This window comes from Panicum hallii, chromosome 3, assembly GCF_002211085.1.
Source record: "Panicum hallii strain FIL2 chromosome 3, PHallii_v3.1, whole genome shotgun sequence".
Classification (NCBI taxonomy): domain Eukaryota; kingdom Viridiplantae; phylum Streptophyta; class Magnoliopsida; order Poales; family Poaceae; genus Panicum; species Panicum hallii.
Window position 1 is genome coordinate 62,796,197 of NC_038044.1, and position 16,139 is coordinate 62,812,335.

General features: G+C 47.2%; 3 protein-coding genes across 6 annotated transcripts; 2 read left to right on the forward strand and 1 right to left on the reverse strand.

Annotated features, from left to right (window-relative positions):
• Window positions 1–1,992: 1,992 nt before the first annotated feature.
• LOC112886776 (hydroxyproline O-galactosyltransferase GALT2-like) lies at window positions 1,993–5,481 on the forward strand. The gene is made up of 7 exons (XM_025952764.1): window positions 1,993–3,013; window positions 3,470–3,702; window positions 3,809–4,099; window positions 4,224–4,352; window positions 4,441–4,614; window positions 4,704–4,811; window positions 4,897–5,481. Exons 1-7 carry the CDS (start codon window positions 2,185–2,187, stop codon window positions 5,101–5,103), a joined length of 1,971 nt encoding a protein of 656 aa, XP_025808549.1. The 5' UTR covers window positions 1,993–2,184; the 3' UTR covers window positions 5,104–5,481.
• A 944-nt stretch (window positions 5,482–6,425) lies between these two features.
• LOC112887652 (mediator of RNA polymerase II transcription subunit 19a-like) lies at window positions 6,426–11,345 on the forward strand. 4 transcript variants are annotated; one of them, XM_025953886.1, is made up of 7 exons: window positions 6,426–6,763; window positions 8,221–8,288; window positions 9,140–9,426; window positions 9,512–9,751; window positions 9,856–9,915; window positions 9,986–10,122; window positions 10,786–11,345. In XM_025953886.1, exons 2-6 carry the CDS (start codon window positions 8,258–8,260, stop codon window positions 10,028–10,030), a joined length of 663 nt encoding a protein of 220 aa, XP_025809671.1. In that variant the 5' UTR covers window positions 6,426–6,763; window positions 8,221–8,257; the 3' UTR covers window positions 10,031–10,122; window positions 10,786–11,345. The 4 variants fall into 4 exon arrangements, with proteins under 4 accessions (XP_025809671.1, XP_025809673.1, XP_025809672.1 ...); XM_025953888.1 differs by having other exon boundaries at window positions 9,856–9,910; XM_025953887.1 differs by lacking the exon at window positions 10,786–11,345 and adding an exon at window positions 10,646–10,683.
• A 1,582-nt stretch (window positions 11,346–12,927) lies between these two features.
• On the reverse strand, window positions 12,928–14,548 carry LOC112887159. Its single transcript, XM_025953262.1, has one exon. The coding sequence runs from the start codon at window positions 14,503–14,505 to the stop codon at window positions 13,057–13,059; it is 1,449 nt and encodes a 482-aa protein (XP_025809047.1). The 5' UTR covers window positions 14,506–14,548; the 3' UTR covers window positions 12,928–13,056.
• Between the last annotated feature and the right edge of the window lie 1,591 nt (window positions 14,549–16,139).

The window sequence follows — 16,139 nt, forward strand, 5'->3', positions numbered from 1 at the left end:
CGTCCCACGCGGACGCGCGCGATGGCTGGCGCGAGCCACCCGTGGGCAGCGCGTGCGGGATGATCTCGGCCGTTCGACGCGCGATGGACGGGCGAGGTCGCTCTCGGCGCGTGGCCGCAGCAACTCGAGCGAGCCGTGCAGTACAGTACAGTGCTGCCAGGAGCCAGCCAGCCATGCGGTTCGAAGCTTTGTACCTGTATTGCACGAGTAGTTCCTGGTAAAAAGTTTTGTACTTCTTTTCTGTTTCAGGAAGGAGTAGACGTGACAGCAACCTGAGTAAAGTAACTGTACGGCGGCAAATGCTGCGGCGGAGCTCTCGTCGTCGGTCGGTTCCCCGGTCGCCCGCGTGCCGTGCCGGCGAGCTCCGGCCTGGTCGCTTCCGTGACGCCGGCGGCGGACCAGGCAGAGGCAGAGCCGCAGGATGTAGGAGTGCACGCCGGGCCGTTGACGGTTTTACTTTTACCGGCACCGCCTGAAACTCGCTGCAACTACCGACCGACCCACCGTAAAATTTAAAAAGCTTGTCCAGTCGTCCACGCAGGCGCGCACGCCGTTGGCCATCTTTTTTACCGCGCCCCTTCCTCCCGGACCCACCTGTCCGGCTCGCCTGCCGCTTCCGCCGCCCCCGAGTCTCCGACGACTCGTCTCGGACTCCGGCTCCGACGCCGCCGCCCCCTTCCGGCTGCCTCGCTTCGCGCGCCCTTGTTACCCAGTGACTGACTCCTCGGCCCCACAGGGTCAACCGGCCCGCGAGCCGCGCCGGGTTCGCGGCGCCAGGGTGCGCGCCGCGTCGTCGGGCGTGGAAAGCCGGGGCGGGCGACGGGACGGGACGCTTGTAGGCGGCGGCGCCGACACGACGGGACCTGACGCTGCTCCGCTATGGAGCGGCGGCAGCCGGCAGCCGTCCGATGCGCGGCGGGGGGCCGGCCCGGCCGGGCGCGACGGGACGGGTCGTCTGGCCGGCGCAGCTCCGTCGGCCGCCGTGCGGCGGTGGGCAGCGAGATGCCCAGCGAGCATGCACGCGTGCCAGCCGCCGGTGGGGGCCGCGGAGCTCGGCTGGCAGCGGCAGCTGCGGCTGCGAAGCTGACGGGCACAGGAGTGTGCGGTGACGTGTCGGGCGGAGGGAGCGGGACGGTGGGCCCGGGGCATCGGTTCGGTGGACTGGGTGCTACTGGGCTGCTGCGAGGTGCCCCAGGTTGGGCCGGCCCAGGTACGTGTAGACCCCCACTGCACTGGGAGAAAGAAAACGAATGGCAGGAGCGCGTGTTGCTGACGACCGGGAACACGTGGCCAGCTGCTATTTGGCAGGGCCTGATCCTTCTGGCAGCAGCGGTCACTGGGGACCCCACTGTCTCCGCAGTTTAAGCTCCCGTTTGACTAGCGAAGACCCCGGGATGCCGTCTTTCCTTTTTCCAAATGACCCAGGGATGCTGCCATCGCGGAATTTTGCACTCGGGCTTTAGATCCTATCAAAATTCCAACTTTTTACAATCTTTCTCCATCACATCAATTTTGGAATATTTGCATGGAGCAGTAAATGTATGTAAAAAAAATAACTAATTGCACAGTTTAATTGTACATCACAAGACGAATCTTTTAAGCCTAGTTAGTCCATGATTAGATAAAATTTATCAAATACAAACGAAAACGCTGTATTACTAAAAGTTATAAAAATTTGGAATTTAAACAGGCCCTTGTTTTCAAGAACAATCGTTTGCAAACGGTTGTTCACCTTATTTTGAACCACAATCTCCTCTCTATCAATTAAGTTTGGCAAATTCCTCGTCAACCGCTTCGAAAATAAAAAACTAAACGCAAGAGACATCGATTTAATTGGAAATTTAATCGTGGATAGATTAAGAGTTACTGCCAAATGGACAGCAGTAACCACAACTGCAATAACTCTAGCAGCAGTGGTAAAGCCCAAATTAACTCGAACTGAACACTAATCTCAATTCGGAGTAACCCACCTGCGATGCGAGAAACCGGGCTTAAGTAACCGCCAGGTCAGCATCAATGCCGTAGCTGGCAATGGTTATCGCATAACCACCGGTCCACCACCACTCGCCGGATCCCCGCTCCCAGACCCGGCAAGCGCCACCGCCGTTTCGGATCCGGGCCCGCTAGCGGGTCCGGAAACCCCCACCCGCTCCTCGCCGGCGGCCACCCGCCGCCGCCGGAGCCATGAAGCGCGCGCGCAGCTCCGAGGTGTTCCTTGGCGCCGGCCGGCTGCGCGCGCGCCGGCGCCTGGCGCCGCTACTCGCCGCGGCGGCGTTCGCGTACCTACTCTTCGTGTCCGTCAAGCTCGCAGGCTTCGGCAGCGCGGGCCCAGCGTCCGCCGTCGGCCGCCTGGCCGCGGGCGGCGTGGGAGAGCCGCTGCGGCGGGGGGTCGAGCGGCCGGCGCCCCGGGCCCCGGCGCGCGCCGTGGCGGCCGTGTCGGGGTACGGCCGCATCACCGGGGAGATCCTCCGGCGGCGGGAGGCGGGCGAGGGGCGGCGGAGGCGGTGGGGCCAGCTGGGGAACTTCACGGAGCTCGAGCGCGCGGCCGCGGAGGCGTGGGCGCTCGGGGCCAAGGCGTGGGAGGAGGCGTCCGCGTTCACGGGCGATGTCGACTCCATCGCCTCGCGCGACGGCGGGGAGGGGCCGGCCGAGTGCCCGGGGTCGCTGGCCCTCGGCGGCGGGGAGACGGCGGTGGCGTTCCTGCCGTGCGGGCTGGCGGCCGGGTCGGCGGTGACGGTGGTGGGTACGGCGCGGGCGGCGCGGTCGGAGTACGTCGAGGCGCTGGAGCGGAGCGGCGCGGGGAACGGGACCGTGATGGTGGCGCAGTTCGCGGTGGAACTGCGCGGGCTGCGCGCAGCCGACGGAGAGGAGCCGCCCAGGATACTGCACCTCAACCCGCGGCTGCGCGGGGACTGGAGCGGCCGACCCGTGCTCGAGATGAACACCTGCTTCAGGATGCAGTGGGGCAGGGCGCAGCGCTGTGATGGCACCCCCTCCAGAGACGATGACCAGGGTAAGAGACGCGCTCCAGCATTCTTTGTTTCGAAATTCGAATTAACGACAACAATGCAAGTAGCAACCAGGGGGACAACAATGGCAAGAAACGTGTAGCCTGTAAGGAACAATATGCCGTCAAGACACATACTTCGATCTTTCATTTAATTTCAGGCAGAAACTTGTTAATTTTTCACCTGTCTAGATAGTTGTCTTGTGCGTCGATTCTTGTTTGAGGTGGAGGTTTAGGCCTAAAATAAAGAGGAAACTTTGATGCAAGGCTGCAAAGGTGCTAAATCAATATATGTAGTGGCCAGTGGCTATGCGTCCCAATATTTTCATTTTCACGAGTCATGTTGTAACCCATTGCTTGCATCATGTCTCAGAGTCTCATCAATCTGCCCCCAAACTCTGCATGCTGCTATGTTATGGCTACCTGTTTTGTACTTATTCTTGCAGTCTGTTGACTTTGCAGTTGATGGATTCAGAAAATGTGAGAAATGGCAGCGGCGGGACATAGTTGAATCGAAAGAAACAAAGACAAGCTCATGGTTCAACAGGTTTATCGGCCGAGCAAAGAAACCAGAAATGATGTGGCCGTTCCCATTTTCAGAGGGCAAGATGTTTGTTCTCACTATCCAAGCTGGTGTGGAAGGATACCATATTAACGTGGGAGGCCGCCATGTTGCCTCATTTCCTCATAGGATGGTAAATTTCAGTTCCCTTACCAAATAATCTGTTCCATTACAGAGATATCATGAGGTTCTGGCAAAAGAAATCACTGGGCACTTCCTTTGTTGTCAATGTTTCTCAGGGATTTGCTCTTGAAGATGCAACAGGTTTAGCCGTAACAGGGGGCATAGACGTTCACTCTGTGTATGCAACAGCACTTCCAAGGGCTCATCCTAGTTTTTCTCTGCAACAAGTACTGGAAATGTCTGAAAGGTGGAAGGCTCGCCCTGTGCCAGAGGAACCAATTCAGCTTTTCGTTGGCATCCTCTCTGCTACAAACCATTTTGCTGAGCGCATGGCAATTAGGAAAACTTGGATGCAGTTTCCTGCCATCCAATTGGGAAATGTAGTTGCTCGGTTCTTTGTCGCACTGGTAAGATAGGTTCTCATGATTTCACAGTGGCTCAATCCCTTATGCTGCCATAATGTGGGCTATGCTAGCTCGGATCTTAATATAGTTGTAACATAATGAGTCTTTGACCATCTTGCTTCTGTAGAGCCACAGAAAGGAGATAAATGCAGCCCTAAAGAAGGAAGCAGAATATTTTGGAGATATAGTCATTCTGCCATTTATCGACCGGTATGAGCTGGTGGTTCTGAAAACAGTTGCGATATGTCAATATGGGGTTAGTCATGCTTCATTTGTGTAAAATATCTATTGCCAATGTATCCTCCAGCATTTGACAAATACTCACTGCCATCATATGTATTCAGGTGCAAAATGTTACTGCAGATTATATCATGAAGTGTGATGATGACACCTTTGTGCGGCTGGATATCGTATTGCAACAAATCACTACCTACAACAGAACCTTACCTCTTTATCTTGGCAACTTGAATCTATTGCACAGGCCTCTAAGAAGGGGCAAGTGGGCTGTGACCTATGAGGTACCTTTAGCGCTAGCTTGTCCAGTGTAAGCATAATAGATTTGCGTCCTTTTTATGCATATGTTTTCTCATAACATGTGTGTCTACAGGAATGGCCTGAAGCAGTGTATCCACCGTACGCCAACGGACCTGGTTATGTCCTCTCGATCGACATTGCGAGAGACATAGCATCCCGGCATGCAAATCACTCCCTAAGGGTGAGGTTTACTCTCAATTGCAATGCGTCTGTTCCCCCCCTGCGCCTACCACTAACACCTCCCAATGGCGATATCTTGCTGGCAGCTGTTCAAGATGGAGGACGTGAGCATGGGCATGTGGGTGGAGGACTACAACGCCACTGCGCCCGTGCAGTACGTCCACAGCTGGAGGTTCTGCCAGTTTGGCTGCGTGGATAACTACTTCACGGCACATTACCAGTCCCCCAGGCAGATGCTATGCCTCTGGGATAAACTGTCAGCCGGCCGAGCACGCTGCTGTAACTACAGATAACAAGGCGCTCCAGGGGTGCAGGTGGAATCAGATGGCTTTCCAGCCAGTATCCTTCATCACACGGTCATGTACAGCAGGGAAAGTTTCAGGATCTCCATTGCATCCTTTGGCTTCAGTTCCATCCGATTCGCTAACCCTAGAAACCGTTTTGACACCGCACTTTCTTTGATCTTTACACTGAGATTTATGGGTGTGTGCGTGTGATTAACTGCTTCACCTTCATTGAGGGGCATGCAAAGACGAGGGGGTGAGTGGAATCCACGTTGGCTGCTTGTACAGGGGCAAGTTCATTTGTAAAACTGCAAAACTGTATCCACTATTGGTGGGCAGTACGTCAGCATGAATGGAATGAGAAACTGTTTCCCTAGCGTGTGTGTATACGCTTCTGTGAATCTGATATGTTGATATGCATTGCACTCCCATTTTGTTGGATTTTATCATCGTCTTTGGAGATAGACTTGGGTGACATGTTATCCTGACATTGCTGCCTCTTGTGCATTAGTAGGGCCTTAGGGGGAAAGTAAATTTGCCCTTTATGAGAGCATTATATGACCTTTGGTTTTGCATTAATATACGTGCACTCTTCAGTAGTGCAGAAATCTTAATGCAATTCTGAAGATGATGTGCCCAATCGCACATCCCCTTGAGGTCACATTTTTTTTTTAAAAAATATCATCCTAATAGAGCAGCTGCTTAACTACGGTAGAATTTTGTGCACTGCATGTTGCTGCTTGCCAAAAAGGAAAAAAAAAATGGACATGCATGTCAATAGAAATGGAAGCAAGGGACCATCTCCTTTCATTTTTGAATTTACCATTGATCTGTATGACTGCAACTTTACTACAAGATCTAAAAGAAACTAGGCGTTCTATACTGGTGGTGTTTGGCTGTGAAAAACTAGAGTCAAGGTTATGCGTGTCAGTGTTATATACACCTCATGACATAACTTATTGATTTTAAAAAATAACCAAGCTACCATAAAATTCCTTTGAGAAAATATAATTAATAGGTCCAACCACTCAGTCGGTGAAACCAAAGATCCTCCACTTAAACCACGAATGCTAGTGAAAGTGATTTTTGTTGTCATAAATTCCTTGTGTACTATGCTAGTGTAAGTGATTTTTATTGCTAGAAGTCCCTTGCATACTTAATATACCACGACCGAAGACACACACTTAAAATACTAAAAAAATTGAAAAAATACACAAATGTATATGAAAAAAAAGAGAGTACGGAGTAGAAAGTAGAATCAGTGGGTCCATGCTGGAGGCGCGGCTAAAGCTCTGACTGCTGAACCGGTCGGCTTTACCGAACGAGGAAGAAAACCCGTTTGGTGGTTTTGCTTGTCACGCGAGAGCCTGCCCTAGCACCCGGATTACAAACCCACCGGCGAGCGGCGAAATCGGAGGCGACTCGCCGAGGGTTCCCGATCCTCCGCCTTCTCGCCCGCTCCCCTACCGCCGCTGCTCCTCACCGCCGGCGACAGGCGGGACACCGCGGTCCAGCGCCCCCTCCCCCCCCTCCCCTCCGGAAGCCTCTTCGGTCTTCGCTAATCGGGAGGCGTCGCCCCGCCCCGGCTCCCGGCCCCGCGCCCTCCGCCGAACTCTACTAGCACTGGGCTGGCGCGGACTGGAGCGGAGATCGGTTCCGTGCCATGTTGGTAAGCACCCAGTAGCTTGCTCAGGTCATTTCGTGGGCGTACTGCTTGCTGCGGCAGCGAGGGGTTGAACCCTAGTCTCGGCTCAGTTCGGCGCGGATTCGCGTGCTCCGTGGTGCCGCGCTAGTGCATTCCATCCGTATGTAGTTCGATCAGGCTCCTTTTGTTTAGCGCGCAGGGACAATTTAGCTGCTGCTTGCTTTTCCAGAATTTGGTGGCTCGACTGAATCCCCAAACCCTAGGTTTGTCCTGGGTTGCCGGCCTGGTTTCAAGGGCTGTTCATGGAGTAATTGAGTTCAGGGGGTGTCATTGGTGGCCTGTACTAATGGTTGATATCCTGTTATCATTGGTTACCATGCTGGAGTCTGCTGGTAATGATTTACGCTTGCACTGTTGGGAGTGTTGGCATCCGGAATAGGGGCCCGTCGATGCCTTACATTTGCTCTCATTTAGGAGTGTTCGGCTAGTATTTACTTATCTTGTCAGAGGTATCATATGAGGAATTAGCATAGTGGCACACTGGTCCTGTCAATGTAGTAGTCTGTTTAGCTAATTGTGGTAATGGCAACTTTTGTGCTTTAGCACTGGTGATTGTACATGATATTGGTTGTCTGATCGGCACTCTTCTGCCTAGTGCTTGCACTATTTTGTGAGATACCTCACTGAAATTTATCTGCTTCAGTTTTTTTCTTAACCCTTTTCTCCAGTCCAAATGCCATACTATAACTTGCCTGATGGAACACCCTAATCCTAAACCCTAAAAAGCAGAGCAGAAACTCCTGCCCTGTTTTTGTAATTGAGCAAGTATCAAGCTGATATTTTGTCATGACCTGAATCATTCTGAACTTCAGTTTATATTGCTGGACTTTGGAGACAATTTGAGTCAAAACTTTAGCACTGCTTACTTCACAGCTTGGGTCAGCTAGGCGTTATATCACACAAGAATTCTGTATCCCAACATATAGATTTACACAGCCATGCTAAGTTTCTCGTTTACTCTGATTTCGCTATAACAATCTTGGCTCTGTTACTTCATGAAAATACAAAATATGGAAAAGGAAATACTAGGCAGAATTCATCACTTGGTGTGCTCCATATATAACATATGGGGCGCCCTTACCTTCATACTGCATGGAAACAATTAAAGAGTTTCTCAACATAAAGTGTGGTTTGCAAAAAAAACCAAAGTACTTTACACATGACATGTAACTTCAACATTGCAAACAGAGAAGGAAAACCAGTGCAATTTTTTACAGTGATATCATAGGTAGTCATGCGTTGTCTGTTGATGCTTGCATTATCATGGGATTGAACATGTTTGTGTGATTGAATATGTAGATATATTGTAGTGTCTGTTTCTGGGATCTGGGATAAATTGAATATCATGTTCGTTCTTTGCAGAACCATTTCAGTTTACTTTTACACATTTGTGGTTATGTTTCTGCTTATCTGAATTTCAGGTGAAGATGCAATTCGTGTAGATCAAGCTCCAATCTGATGGATTCTGATGAAAAGAAGTTTGGAAAAGGTAGGTTTTTTGTTAAGACCCCAGAAAATTAAATAATTGTAGACCAAAAAAATTCAGAAAAAGCTATTTAATGTGGGTTGTTGCCTTTTGTTGAGTTCCTGACTCCTGATCTCCAAATGCATAAGGAATATAATAAGCCCTAACCATAGATACAAAAATGGAAAATACCCAGCCTCAGCTGGCACAGGCTGCCTACCAGTTACCATTACCACGTTTATACCAACCAAGTGAACCACCTGAAAATTCTGATTGTGTGGCTTGTATTATGAACTATAATTGACTGGTTACTGCTGGAAAGCAACATCAATAACAGCAATTCATGTGCCTGAACCTTGGTAAGTGGTTCCTGTTGGTTTTCAACTCTAGCCTACATCAACTTGCTTGGGACTAAAAGGCTTTGATGTTGTTGATATATTTGTTCAGTAACGATCTGAAATCATAATCTATATGGGGACAAAGTAACAGACTAATACAAATATAAATGCTGAATCTGAAATCCTAATAACCATATGCTTAGAATTTAAATACAAACCTTTTGGTCTGATGTCCATTTTGCCACTCTAGGTTGGTACATCTGGTAGCTAGCTGGTTACTGGTATTTTTTATTATCCCAAATCCTTACCGTGTGCATTTTTTACTCGTGTTGGTTTATTCTTGGTTTACTATATATTCTTTTGGACAATGAGCATTTTGTGACACGACACACTGGAAACTGCTCTCTGATAATGCAACTAGTATTCTTTGTAATCTATAACGAATTTTCCTTGATGGTTAATCTGTACATCTATCTTTTTTCGAATCCTGTTTGTCTGCTATGCACACGTTCAAATAGTATGATTTGTGCATTTCAGGGCCTAGGGAGCTCACTGGTGCTGTTGATTTAATCAGCCACTACAAACTGCTCCCGCACCATGATTTCTTTTGCAAGAAACCTTTGCCACTGGCAATCTCAGATACACATTATCTTCATAATGTCGTGGGAGACACTGAAATTCGCAAAGGAGAAGGTATGGAGCTGGATCAACTCGTTCAGAATGCATATTTGAGGAATAAGCCTGCTTCTATTCAGCCCTTTGATATGGAAATACTGGGGCAAGCATTCCAGCTTCGAGAAACAGCTCCAGTAGATTTGCCCTCTGTAAGATTTTTTCTATCATCCACTTCCCATATGACGTTATTGAGTTTGTTTATTGTACTGCTTACAACATTTATCATACCAACAGGCTGAAAAGGGTATACCTACTATTTCGGGTAAACCGAAAAGTGAGTCCAAGGACAAAGAGAAGAAACATAAAAAGCACAAAGACAAAGACAGGGATAAAGATAAGGAGCATAAGAAGCATAAACATCGGCATAAAGACCGGAGTAAGGATAAAGATAAAGACAAGGATAAAGATAAGAAAAAGGATAAAAGTGGGCATCATGATTCTGGTGGCGATCATTCAAAGAAACATCATGATAAGGTTGGTCCGTTTTCTGTTTGTTGAAAACTCCAATAGCTCCAAAGTTGTATTCATCGTGTCAAACTATATACCTTATGGCATGCAATGTCCGTGAATTGTATCAGAAGAGGAAGCACGAGGGAATGGAGGACTCGGCGGATGTGCATAAGCACAAGAAGAGTAAGGTACTGCTTGTCATTTGTCTCCTTATTGGTGAGCATATTTTCTTTTTGTTAACGTGGCACATCATGGCAGCACAAGAGTTCCAAAACCGATGAAATGGGGAATGGACTTAGTTAACTACACTTCCTAGTTCTAGTCGTCAATCCTTGTAACTTCCTGTTAAAAGGAAATTCCGCTGGTTTCTGTCATCAAAACTCTGCAGAATAGTGGTACGTGCTTCTTTACTTCAATTTATTTTTCCTGTAACTTTGCTTAGATATTGCATGTTCAGGGATATTTGGCTTGCATAGCTTGTCTTACTTTGGTTGCTCTATTGTCTACTGGTGAAAACACAAAGATGCAAATGTTTCAGTTAGAGGTGCAATGTTAGGTTTTGCTTTTAAGCCAATCAGGTTATATTTATATTTATTTAAGCTTAACTGATGAATAGACCAACACTTGGTGACTTTATTTGTCCATGAGGTTGATACGACTTCCCTTTTGTTTGATATCCCTAAGACCCTAACATTAGTCTCATTTGATTTTTTACCTGCATCTCTGGAGCATCCGAATATGCAGTGGCAGAGGCAGTTACTCAGATTCTATATGGGCACTTAATTTTAACTGTTATTTCCCCCCTTTGTGCTCACTTGCTAAGATGAGAGTTAAATCTTATATATTCCTTCAGAGACCAAAACAGATACGAATTGATATGGAGCATAATAATATATTAATGAAAATACTTGCTTGCAGACTTGCAGTGCACTTGTTTTGCATCATAAAAAAGGCATGTCAATCTCAAGTCTTCCATAATTGGCACTTTTACAAATATATGGTAAATCGTTGTATTTTGAAGAATCTGCCTAACTTTTATGCTTGTTTGCATGGTGCAGGTATCATTATCATGAACTGAACCTGTTTGATAAGAACACCATAATTGAGGTTGACTTGCAGCGTCGATTCTGATGCAAGTTGTATTTGCTAATAGGGGACTAATCCATTGTACCATTGCGACTTTCTGTTCCTCCCTGAAGAACTGGTTGTAGGAACACTTGAAAGGACTTGCAACAAGATTGTTTCGATTACTAGGGCTAGTGCACCCTTCAAAAATAGGTCTCTAACTGAACTCGTGATGTAGTTGAGTACATTGAGTAGTGGCGGATAGATATAGAATGCGCAGCCTAGAGATGTAGTTGAGAGCAGGGAATCAAAGCATGTTTGTGTTTGCGGCGCCAATCTTGATTCATAGAATGGGATGATTTGCTGTTTAATCAGTAGCTAAATGCTGGTCGTCAGTCCCAAGTTTTTCTTATGTGGCAAGTGTGTTTCTTTGGCAAACTGTGGCTGATCCATATGGATGGAAGGAATAGGGTCAAATGAGCCCAGTGCTCCTTATTTAACCATGAATAAGGTTTCATTGCTAATGAATGTATTACAAAGTTTACTACTAGTAGTTCGTGTGTAAATGCGGCCTTTTTTGCATGATCATTTCTGATTTCTCGGACTCAAGTAGGGTTGTGGTGGGGCTCCACCCGCCATGGGAGGTCGCCGACGGATTACCCGTAGCACCTAAAAGTGCAATTTGTAATGGATGTAACAAGCCCTACAGGAATAATGTTACTGCTACCAAGATTTCATATGGAACAAATGGGGACCAAAGGGTTTGGCCTTGCTTTATTTCCACGGCTCAAGATTGTAATCATATATGCTCGTTTAGTGTGACCTGCAGCATAGTAAAGAGGAAGCCAAGAATTGCTCTAAAACCAAGCAAAGGACGATAGGCATCCCAAAAATGACAAGCACATGAGCATGTACTATACTAGTTTGGACCAAAATTATAGCAAACACGTGAAGGAAAGCCAGAAAAACTTGTATTTGAAGCTGTTGAACTAGTATATGTTAAGCAAATGGTCAGAATCCTAAAAAAGTGAATTATAGAAGGGGACTACCAATAAATCATCACGAGCATGAAGAATGGGCATACACCTTTGATTGGCCTACAGAAAGCTTGGCTAGAAGAATACTACACTCGACTTGAACTAGAAAGGCTCCCCGCATGCTGCATGGGGATGGGTGGAGACCATTCGTTGTACACCTGCGACATAGAAATTCATGCAAAGAAAAACGTAGAAAATGCATGGGTGGACAACATGCTGTATAACGTGTGCCACTTGCAAAAACTTCATGCAAAAATATGATAATAGTTCACGGCATATTTGCTAGTGTATAGAAAAGCGAGATACAAGCATTATTATCCGTATGTATATGAATTGTTGGATTGTAGCATCGAGGGAACTTATCCCAGAGCATGTTTTAAGATCTATCATTGAGGGCACAAGAAGCACACATGGGTTCGAGCAAACAAGAAGCAAGCAAAGGTAGTACATGTATTATTCAAAGCATCACAACTTGAGAAACACACACTCAACCTCAAAATATTGAAGGAAAAGAAATCGGTCGCCTAGCGAGGGCGGATCAGATCAGATCAGATCAGCAGCAGCAAAACACACGAATTAATGCAGAATAAGCAACCAAACACACAATATCAACCCGAAGCAGCACCAGCAGCAGGGGCGTGTTCTTCATCAGGATCGGACTCGAGAGGGCCGGGAATCCCTGGGTTGTGAATCTTGTCGGGTAAGGTCTCCATCCCCATGCACGACCAAAGGAGCCAGACATTGGTGAGGAACTCCCCACCATGAGCTAGGCTCTTGGCATGCTCGTAGCCCCGGCATCTGCTGGCAGAGTAGCAGAGCATCTCCACCCACACGCCTTGGATCACCTCCCACCTCTTGCCTTCGTCGTCGAGGCCAATGAGCGCTTCAGCGAGTTTGCGTGCATTGGAGATCATCGGAGCTTTCTTCATAAGGTCATCATCACCTCGTTCGACGCCAAGGATCCGCCGGGCGATGCTTCCTTCGTCGAGCGACGGCAGCGGTTCGTCCTTGATCATGGCCTCGATCTCACCACAAGCAATCATGAACAGATCCTGCCTTGTCCCGACCATTAGCATCTCAGGGCAAACGAAAAGCAGGTAGATCATGTGGTTGGATATTATCACACTGTTGCGGCGACTTGGGATGGTGTCACCTTGCGAGGAGGATGTGTTGGTGGTGCGGCGAGAGCAGAGGTCCGTGGCAACGTGCCAGACAAGGACACACTCATCAAATGGCAGGCCGAAGCTCCACCCTAGTTGCCCCATAAGGTTGTGCTTCCACAGAGTCTGCTCGCCCCTGAGATTGTTGAATCTTCTGTACGTGGCTGGGCCACGTATGTACGCCTTCCACCCATCTTCTGTGTGCAGACGAGCCAGCAAAGAGATCCGCTGGGCTGCGGGTTTGCTTGTTGATGTAGTCCCTGAGGTAGCTGAAGCCAGGAATCTTCATCAAAAAGCTGAGCTCCCCCTTCTTCCGAGCACAGAATAGCATGATGTTGTGCTGCGAAACCATGTCTTGCCAAGAATACACCATGTCTGCCCGATTAATTATATCAAATTTACATCGAAACACAAATAGGGCTAGAAAGGGGAACCAGAAGGGTGAGAACTCAATCACAGCTGTGGCAGCAAACAGGATGCGTGTCACCGTGATGTCGCTCTTATTGTAACCATCCTTGCTGCTCTTGTTGAAGAGGACCACAGAAGCTAAGGACAGACCCGGGAGCAAAAGCAACAGGCAGAACCCAATGCAAGTTGTTGCTGACCTTAATCTGGTGTACAGGTTCGAGAATTGCATCCTGATCCATTCCCGCAGCATCTTGTGCCCATTCACTTCGTCAAATTTGAGGAAAGACTGCAGGTAGTGAAGCCGAGTGGAGTATGGAGCAGATAGATCGAGGAACGTCCTGTAGATGTAATTCACGGCACCAAATTTATTGTTCCGGAGCTCTTTGAATTGATCTTTGTCACTTGCCAATGCCCCTTCTTCTACGCACACCTGTGCTTTTTCGATGTATTCTTTCAGCGAGTAGCTGGCTTCTTCTTCTTGGTTCTTGTTTTCTACCCCGAATACTAATAGCTCCACGAAATTGGTGTTGCAGAGGAAATGGCAGGCAGCAGCTCCGCTGGTCATCTCGCCTCTTGGCGGGGACAAATTGGTGGAGGCCGTGTCGCGGAAGCTTGCCCTCCGGAGGGCCCATGGCTTCGCACTGAATCTGATGATGCCAGCGATGAAGAGCAGGACCGCTGCCTGCAAGAGCCTCTTCTCGCCGGACCACCACTTGCAGAAGACGTACAGGGCGACCATGACCTGGGACACCAGGGTGATGGCATGCCGCTTCCACAGCTCGTTGTCCTCGAGGCTGTAGGCAGTTATAAACCGGCCGCCGCCGAGGTGGATGAGGAGGACAGGCGCCCATATCACCTCTAGAGCGTTGCCTCCTCCATCCACCGCCGTCTGCTGCTTCTGGCGGTTGAATAGGGTGGCCAGCGCGTAGATCGCCAGGGCATCGCCGGCTATGTAGGCGATCCACACGACAACCCTCAGCCATCTTAGGATGTACAAAATACGCACAAATCCAGAGAAGAGGAGGAACAACTGGACGAACAGGCTGCACAAGACAAGGATACGCAGCTTCCACTCATCCCACCAATCCATGGCACTAGAGAGACCCATGCATTCACTGCTCTCTCTTCGGGGTAAGCTTTCTCCTAAGACAAACCAATATGTGAGTGAGAGCGTGGTGATGCAGGCAGCTAGTCGAGGTAAGCTTTATATACCAATGTTCTCTTCTTTACCCTTTTTTTTTCAGGATTCCATCTTAGCCTTTACCTTCTACTGGAGCAATTCCTGTCTCTTAGTTTTTCAAGTCGATCTCGGGGTAGGTACTGATGTGCACGTATACATTTCAATAGCTTCAAGCACAATAATTTTTCCTGCATGCTGAAGCTTCAAGTCCAGTGCATAAAGCTTCCAACGAGAGTAAAAGGCCTCCAGAGGCTCAGTAGATGAAATACCATGTCAGACTATGGATAAGCTTCATGAGTATAGATGGTCATCCGTGCACTAGTTGACCTATCAATTAAATTCATTTGAATTTGAACTGCACTAGCTATTATAGAAATGGCCAAATATAATTTGAACGTATTATATAAGAACTGCAGTATAATTTAGAATGGAAATATGCAATGTTGCTTTTGATAAATTCAATTAAATTTTGGGGAACTTATTCACATTAGTTTTAGCCTAGGATTAGTCTTAAACATTTTTCAAACTTAATTTAATAACAACAATAAAATTGCTTACTAACATACTACATGTAAATGTCAAGAACATCAAACAAAACAGTAAATAAGATGTTTCTTAAACTACCAAGATTTCGAATGGGCAAGCGACAAACTGGGATAAAATGTTTCAGTCTTACTTTATTCTTTAGCTCTTGTGAAGTCTTATTCAAGACTGAGATATATATGTGCACAACCTTTATTGTGGCCTGCAAAGTAGTAAAGAGAAAAGCCAAGAACTGCTTTAATTCAAAGCAAGGGATTGGCATCCTAAAAAAGTCAAAAGACAAAGCAAGAAACAAGAATTGCTCTAATAAAAAGAAAAAGGGTCAGAATCCTAAAAAATATTGCAAAGAAGGGCAACATAGATAAATCATCATGAGCACGAGTAGGCGGAACATACATTACTATGAACACTTGAAGAACAGAAACATCACATTAAAGCTCAAATGTAAGCAATTCAACCGTGGAAAGTCTTGAATGCAATTTGTAGTTTTCATGCCATTTATCGTTTGTATTGTCTCCACCGTTGGAATAACAATATGACATCCACTGATTCAAGGTTGACAGAAGGTTAAAGGATATATACCGGTCTAAACCATGCATCTGCACATACTGCCAATGCGGAAAATATGTGAAAGTAGTTTGTAAAAACTTAGTTTGCGCAATATAATATATGTATTTATAAATATGAAAAATAGCATAGGGCAACAGGTAGAGAGCATAAGTATTGTATTGACTACTTTGTATGGAAATATTCAAATATCAGAATAATACAGAGTCAATTTATGAGCTGGGGTACGTATATGACTTGACCTGTGCAAGGCCTGTGTGATTTTCTCCTATTAGGATGTAAGTTTTCTCATTATTTTTAATATTTTGTGCTAGCATAGGACGTCCCTCTTAGGATTTAGCAAGGAGCTCATACACGAACTCGTAAATTACTATGTAAAAATAAAAAGACAGCATACTAATGTGAACCGACACACAGAGAGCATATATGCACTGTACAAACTACTTTTGTGT